The following is an 8,695-nucleotide window of genomic DNA, read 5'->3' on the forward strand; positions in this document are numbered from 1 at the left end:
ACTATTTAAGATTTTTACTTTAAGATTGTGAAATTGCAATAATTTTTTGCTAAAATCCACATTATGCTCATGTGACTTAATTTTGGAAACACTTATCTGTGACTTTATTTAAATGCCAATGAGGAGGATAAATATCACATATAAATACATCATTAATATACATTTGTGATTACAGGATAACAAATCGCCATAATTATTTATTTTAAATTAAGTGCATTTATTTTTCTAAAAAGTGGGTAATGTGAAGTTTTCTTCATTTCACACAAAATCATTGTGTATTTCAGACATTTTTTAAATAGTCACTGCATTTAGTTTAACAGAATTGTATCTGTGTTGTATAAAAACTATTTAATCTAAGGACTCTAGAGACCATGTATTGACAGTTTGATGTTTTAAACATCAGATAATTATGTACATCAAAACCATAATCCTGGTAAGCTTGTGAGCTAAATTAATAAATGATTATTTATAAATAGGGCCAGAGAGATAAATGGAGGGGCCAGAGTGATAGAATGGAAATAGGGTGTTTGCCTTGCATGTAGAAGGATGCTGGTTCGAATCCTGGCATCCCATATGGTCCCCCGAGCCAGCCAGGAGCGATTTCTGATCATAGAGACAGGAGTAACACTTGAGCGCTGCCGGGTGTGACCCAAAAACAAAAAAAAAAAACAAAACAAAAAGTATTTATAAAGGAGGTGGTATGAGATTAATGGAAACCTGTGTCATTGGTCAAAATACACTAGCACTGGTTGTAGGTTTGGAGTTGCAAGTCTGTTTTTAAAGCTTTGTAAATTAAAGCACTAAAGAAAACAAAAATTAAAACAAATAATACAAGGGCATGAATGATAGCACAGCAGTTGAGCATTTGCCTTGCACACTGCCTGGTATATACCGGATTTGATCCCCATCATCCCATATGGTCCCCCGAGCCAGGAGTGATGTCTAAGGGCAGAGCCAGGAGTAACAACTGAATGTTGCCGGGTGTGGCCCAAAAAACCAACAAAACAAAAAATATTACTAAGCTATTTAGTCTTGTGGAAGAAGTTTAAAAACAAAATTTAAATTGGATTAAATCTCAAAAAAATTAAAAATTTAAAAAAACTGCAATAATTATTCAGTGAGATAGTGGTACAAATCACATTAATTAAAATGAAAATTTTTGGAATTAACGTAGAAATATAAACACAGACTCATGCACATAAATTTTTCAATTTAATTTATTTTCAATTTAAACATATCAATAGGAATTAATCCCTCACTAAACACTTTTTGGTATTTTCATCAACCTCATGCTTTCTAAAACAATTTTCAGAGAACATTGAGTTATCATTTTAATAATTCAGTAAAGTCTAAGGTTCTGAATATCAAAGTTTACTGAGTCCAACATTCCTAGTAAGATTAGACATATTCCCGAAGACTTTAAAATTGATGTTGCTTTCCTTTTACTTTAGATGGATTGCTGCCAATGGTTAAATAAGTATTTTAATATTTTACTATTGGAACATAATATTGTGCATTATGCAATATTCAGAATTTTAATTACTTCATTTTCTTCTTTGTTAATTTTTTATTTAAAGTCATGCAAAAGAATACAATTCACTGAATTATATTTAGATCTTTAAATTACACAGTTCATTTATCAAGTTCATTTCAAGAAGGTCCATATTCCATAGAAGACAAGTAGCTTAAATACAAGTTGATTAGAATCATTAAAAAAGTGATAAAATCCAAGTTATAGTCAATTGTCAAAAAAGCAATGTAATGTCACTAATTTGACTAAAAGGCCACACTCATACTGCTACTTTCACATTGTCAACACTTGGCATAGAAATTTTCATTACTTTTAATTATTTGAGTTATTTGGTAAGAAAATAATGCAGAAAGCACTCTTAGGCTTCAAAGTAGAACATTAGAAACTTATCCAGCAAAGCAATTTGTTTCCAGATGATCAAATATGAATGGTCCATTCATTCCAAAATATGTACTACTTGGTATACATCATTTTACAGCACTCATTGATGATTTTTTAGCCAACATTAAGCATCACCAATTGCAGTCATGCTATTTTTTTAATTTCCGTTATTTTTTCCCAATTCATAGGACAAACTATTATGTCCGGAATTATCAGTACTCGAGGTTTTATGAAATGTATCTTTTTCAAACCTTATAAAGTGATTTCTGTGATAGAAATCTTAATCGCAGAAGCAAAGCGCTTAAACAGTCAATTAAATATAAAGCAATGGAAGTTAAATCAGTCTCGTTTTAAGATTGGTCTAATAATACTCTGACTATATTAAAGAGTATTGATTGTCTTTCCCCATCTGACTTTTTACTTGGGGCTCAACACTATCTCAAGTTCCTCTTCTGGAACTGAAACTGACATCTCTGAAGCTTGTTCTCCAGCATGAGTATTTTTCGTTGTAGCTGAGGTGTTACTTGTCGATCTGCTTTGAATGCTAAGATCTTTTCTCCTTTTGGGACTTCTCTCCTCCTCATGAGCTGTGGGTGCTACATCATCAGCATTTATGTTTCTTGGTCTACCATGTTTCCTAGGTGTGTCAGACATGGGGACTTCTGCCTGTTGTGCTGTCTGGGATGACAGCAAAATATCTTCGGTATTCCCAGTATCAGAAACTCGTGGCATTTTAGGAGGACTTCCTTCAGACTCAACCATATTACTATTACCATCTTGCCCTTTTTCTGTTACATCAGCAATTGGTTCAGTAGAAGAGCTCAGTATCCTGTAGCCTTACATGCAATTCTTGATTTTCATTTTCTTGATGGTCTAAGGAAAAAGATACCTTCTTTCGGGTCTTCAGTGAGTCAGGTTTTTTTAGAATTGAACGTGGTGGTGTAGTAACATATATATTAGTTTTGTTGTCATAGGCAACTCCAGTTGTACATGGTGCAGTTATGCCCTCTACCCTCAATGAAATTGTAGTTTCCTTCAGTTGTAAAGGAACAAGAGAAGGTCCAGGAGACAAAGAGGGTGATGCTAAAGTTGATGGATGACAAGACTTTAAAATGGATTGAGGACTAGATTTGGCAAATCCAGAAGCATTAACTGTTGTGGCCAAAATTTTAGCTTTCTTAGCCACAAGAGGATTTTCAAGGCAATGTAATTCCTTAGCCTTGGTAATTTGGTCCCAAGATCTTTTGACACATGAATTTACTGGCATTAAATAAGATGGAAGGTCCAAAGGAGATTTGGTGGGGCTCTGCAGAAAAACCCTCATACATTGAGAAGGCTGACGTACAGGATAATCAGCCGTATTCAGCTGTTTAGATAATTTTTGTGAAGCTTGTGAAATTGGGGTTCCAACAGAAGCATCAGATATTGGGAGAGAAGATACTACAGGAGAAGTTTCTTTTATTCTAGGACTGGTGTAAAGAGAAATGCCAGTGTTAGGTTTACTGTTTGTGCCAACTGTCTCCAAGTCAGACAAAACTGTATTTATGAAAACAGATCTTGACAACACAGTTCTCTTTAAAGCTGGCTTTGGAAATGCTGATAACACTTTGGGTGTAGCAGCTTCTTGAACAATGGTTGTTGAACGACTATATGGCTTAGCCCTTTCACTTGTTACTTTTTGCTCAACTCTAGGAACACCTTTCCCACATTGAGCTAATATGCTATTTCGAACCCGAGGTCTCACTTCCATAAGAGGATCATGATCATTCATGCTATTCATCTGCAGAGTTTGGTTCAGCTTCAAGGCAGGGATGTAATTGGCATGATGTAAGTGGTGAGGTAAAAGGAAGTTATGATTCTGAACATTGTTACTGGCTTGCACAATTCTTTTCAAACAGTCCTCTTCAGTGTCTGTCAGAGGTAGCTTTAGAAAATCCTCCAGGAGGCCCATTTTCTGGCACATGTCGTAAGTGTGCTTTAATAAGTCCTTTCTGTTTAAACTACTAGAATGTTGCCGCAGCAAACTAAAGGCCTCAACCACACACCTATTGTAGATCAAAATGGTGAGGTGAAGGCAAACATCTTCATCTGTGGCCATCGTTGGCTTCATGGTATGGATATATCTGAGGGCGATTCTGTGCTCACCGTGACTTATGAAAGCTTGAAGAATCATTGTATGTTGCCATGGCAAAGGTTTGACTGTGGCTGGGTGAAACAGAAGTTCCAAAGCCCTCTCATAAATTTTATGATCTATATACCAAAAACCTTTAATCAGTTTCAGCTGGCTATAAGAAATGTCAAAAACCTTAAGAAATGATTCAATGGCAGAATCCTGTTTGTTTGGAAAATAAGACATAATGTCTAGCAGCAAATAGATGGTAACTGCATGTTTGCTTGCTTCTGTAATATTATCAAGTAAGTATATGTCAAGCAGTGCATGCAGACTTGGAGGAGGATATTTTCCAGTGCCACCTTCATCGTTTTTCCACAAATTCTCAATCCTATTTCCTAGGTGAGAAACCAGTCCATCAATGATCAGGTAGTCAGGATTCCATTTCCCCCTTGAAAAACTCTCACACTTCTGTTGACAACTGGTGTAGTATTCCTGAATTACAGGGTAGTTATAGTATAAACTTCTTAAATGCACAGCATCATGGATGCCCTCTGGTAGAAGCTCAAAATGACAGAACCAAAGAACCACTTGTATGTACTGACACGTTATTTGAGTAAACATACGTTTATTGTTCAGGCTGATAATGCTTGTCTCCGTCATGCTTTTGGACTCTGGTAACAATTAAGAACTGTATTAAGGTGTCTCAGAAGCAAATGACAACGATGGATAGACTGTATAGTCTGAGGATCAATGATATGGCATGAGCCATCAAATAACGGTGCACACAGTCTGTCCAACTCTTCTTTTGTGACATTCACTTTATTCCATGTCCATTCAAGAACAAAGCACAACTTAGTGGCAGAATTTGGTGTTCTGATGCCCATTTTTTTATGCATCTAGACATAAGTGCGAGGAAATTTGTTTGGTCTACTGCAGACCATAAAGCTTCTAATTGGTCTTGCTGACTTAAATTTGAAGATGGATTATCAAGAAAGTTTGGTGACATGTCAGCCTGAAGACATTGCTTATAATGATCAGGAATGACAATGTTGAGAGATTGCCCCAATGCACTTGAAAACATCAGATTCTTTTTCTGAAAGCCAGTGCAATTGATGTGAACCACTCCTGAGTTCATCAAACAAGTAGCATCAAAATTAAGACATCTTGGATGAAAAAACTCCTCAGGAGGTGGATGGGAAGGAGGAATTCCTCGACTTAAACTCCTCTCATGCACTAAGATATGCAAGATGTCATGTGGAAAAAAGCTACTTACTACAGAATCCAGGGACCACAGAGCAAAATAAGAGCAATTATGGAGATATTGTCCCGATTTTAGTGCACGAGGTAATCGTGCACTATACCAACTGTTGATATCAAATATCCCCAAATATACAGAAGGCTTTTCCTGTTCAGGTGTACTCATTTGCCAGGTAAAGATGGAAACACTAGTTTCAGGAGACAGAGCTTCATTCAGGCCTTCTTCCCTATCACACAGAGATGGAAATTTTTCTATAGTCTGACACCCTAAGAATTTGATGTTAGTCTGTCCTGTCAAAGGAATGATGCCTTTTGTAAGGTCCAGTGTGTACCTTTCTGCACAGCCGTACAACCCCTCATATAAGCTTTGTCCTGATGTCAAACATTTTTTATCACGAAAGCGTAACTTAAGTAGATGCACACTCAGTATGTCCCCTTGACTGTCCTGTGTGGACTGAACAGCCCACAAATAGCAGAAATTCTTAGGCACATTCTCGGGTTCTTGAAAAGTAATAGCACATATGGGTGTTCTTCCTCCTTTCAACTGTTTGTAATACGCTTTGGTCAGCCTTTTCATACTCCACAGTGCGATGTAACCATTAGCAAAGCCTACCTCGAGTTGGTTTGTGCGATTTATGTAAACCAGAGTGGATATAGCTGTTCCTGATGGGCCTAGTAGCTCGAAACCCAGATGGCACCCTCTTTGCCTAGCCTGTTCTCTAAGGTGTGTTACTTCCACTGGAACATCAGTCATGAGATGAAGAAGCGATGCATTTAGTCCAGTCTGTGTGTACGGCAGGTCATCCAGAGGTAGGTCAATCAGCATGATCTTTCCAAGATCTGTGGCCACTGCAGCCACACCAAAGAGCCCTTGCAAACTGGGGTGTAAATTCTCAGTGCCTGCACTAGGTCCTCCCTGATTACACACAGTTTCAATAGCTGTTACCCTCCCTGAAATTGCTATTGCTTTCACCACTTTGGAAAGACTAAAGTCATAAAGACACAGGATGCTGCTCCCTTCGCTGTCTTCCAGTACAACGAGCAAACCTTTTCTCTTGTGCCACAAGAATTCCTTGACAGCTAGAATGATCGCAGGTTCCCCGTTCACATTCTGGAATCTATATGCCGATGCCCTCTGTCCTGTCAAAGTGTTTATAATCTCCAGTTGTGGACCACAAGTCAAGCAAGCGAGTCCTGGAGTCAGTTTTCCTTGAAGCCCATATTCTCCCGTAGCTTCATCTTGGCCCAGGGCCTGAAGCGTCACTTCTGAGAAAGGCCGAAGCCCACCACTTACTTTTGCAGTTAACTCTGTCATAGTTCCACTAAGCAGAGCTGGACGCAGAGCCGCCACGACCGCCTGCCTAATGGTCCTCCGGAGCCCAAACAGCAGCGACACTGTGCGACTGCATCACAGCATCTCCTGGGAGACGCCACAAAGGTTCGCAGGCACGCACACCTCTGCTGCGCGCCAGCCTCTGCCTCTATCCAACCGCCCTCCACGCGGACTTCCGGGCCCCCTTTTGCCACGGGGAGACTTGGGAGACTCCAGACAGCCGTTGGCCGTTGGCCGTTGGCCGCTGCAGGCCGCGTGCAGCTAGAACTCAACGCCATGGTTGCCTGTTCCAACTTCGTGGCCTGACTGCCCATTAACTGGAGAAGGGGCTGACTGAGGCCCACCTGGTCAGGAGTGGCGGGGCAGGATGCGGAGGATTAGGGAAATAGGTTTTAACCTTTCTTGCTTAATTCTGTGCATCCAGAACTGAGCTACGAGGGAATGTTGAGGGCAGGTCCATGAGACCAGGGCAGGGAACTTCACACCAGCTTGCTTCAGTGGTGCCAGACATTGTATGTAGAGATTTCTCAGAGGAGCAGATTGTGCCGAGTAAAAACAGCGAGACTTCTTCAATTATTATTTTATTTATTTATTTATTTATTTATTTATTTATTTATTTATTTATTTATTTTGGTTTTTCGGCCACACTCATTTGATGCTCAGGGGTTTGTCCTGGCTAAGAACTCAGAAATCGCCCCTGGCTTGGGGGGGACTATTTGGGAGTGGGGGAATCGAACTGCAGTCCTTCCTTGGCTAGCGTTTGCAAGGCAGACACCTTACCTCTAGCACCACCTCGCTGGCCCCTTTTCTAATTATTTTTATGAAATACATTTTCAACTTTTTTTTTTTTGCTAAATGTTGCTTATCATTTGAGCTTAAGCAAAGACATGCACCTCTTTAGTATTAGACAAACACTCTTCTAAAAATGTTGAGAAACATTCCATTGATCTACTTAAAAAATGTCCATTTCAATGATTCTTACAGCTTCATAAATGTATTGAGTGATTTCAAATGAGGTACATAAATATGTACATAATCTATGTATTTATTACACCTATATTTACTAAAATTCTATTTTGTATTTTTAAGTAATGTGCCTTTATTGGTGATCATATCTTAGATTGCCTACGACATTAACCATCCATAGTGTACACCACCATATGTATAATATTTTAACATACTAAATTACTCATACAAGTCTCTTAACTATATTGAAGTGTTATACAAAATATTATACTTTAAAATGAGAATAAAATGAAGAATATGTCTCTTTCCATTGCTTCTTCATTAACATCCTCCATTTCAGGCCAAATCTCTCTGACATGCTTTGTTGTTTTTATTTCATAGAAACTCTAGCAAAAAAAAGGAGACTGTAAATTTTCAAATTGGTATTAATAAGAGTAACATTAAGAGAAAGCAATCTACATAATTCTATAAATTCACCTTTATGTTTACAAAGTAGTTTAATTATATATAATTATGGTTCAGTATGAAAACTATAGTTTTATTGTGACATAATGTTCCATCTAGTAAACAATATTAAATGCCTTGGTTCTTGGTCTGTAAGTATAGTAAATCAAGTACACTTGCTATTTCCAACGCCCAAGGACCCAGAATCGCATGTTCTCAGAACTGTCATGGTCATGAGTTAATCTTATAGTGCAGGAATTAGTCTGAGCACTTCTACATGTAGCTCTGAAATAAAACATACAAAATATGTTCTTGCTCTTGGGGCAGGAGAGATAGCATGGAGGTAGGGCTTTTGCCTTGCATGCAGATGGACAGTGGGTCAAATCCCAGCATTATCATATGGTCTCCTGTGCCTCCCAGGAGTGCTTTCTGAGTGTGTGCTGCTGGGTGTGACCTAAAAAAACAAAACAAAAAAAATGTCTTGGCTCTTGATTTATATGAAGCAATTTGGAGAAATTGTGAATAATAAACTTAAAATCAGTTCTTGTTTAAAAAACTTAACTGTCAAAAAAACCCTATACTCTTTTCTTTTTTCATTTTTTCTCTTCTTCACTTTTCCTTGTTTCATTCTTTGTTGCTTTCTACTAATGTCCTCTCCTTCCTCCTTACT

The 8,695-nt window shown here is 38.2% G+C and overlaps 1 protein-coding gene across 1 annotated transcript; it reads right to left on the reverse strand.

Moving 5' to 3' along the window:
* Positions 1–2,720: 2,720 nt before the first annotated feature.
* On the reverse strand, positions 2,721–6,597 carry LOC126032147 (protein ELYS-like). Its single transcript, XM_049789845.1, is given in 3 exon segments — positions 2,721–4,699; positions 4,702–4,896; positions 4,899–6,597. Coding segments are annotated over 3 exon segments (3,873 nt in total).
* Between the last annotated feature and the right edge of the window lie 2,098 nt (positions 6,598–8,695).

This window comes from Suncus etruscus, chromosome 16, assembly GCF_024139225.1.
Source record: "Suncus etruscus isolate mSunEtr1 chromosome 16, mSunEtr1.pri.cur, whole genome shotgun sequence".
In the NCBI taxonomy this organism is placed as follows: domain Eukaryota; kingdom Metazoa; phylum Chordata; class Mammalia; order Eulipotyphla; family Soricidae; genus Suncus; species Suncus etruscus.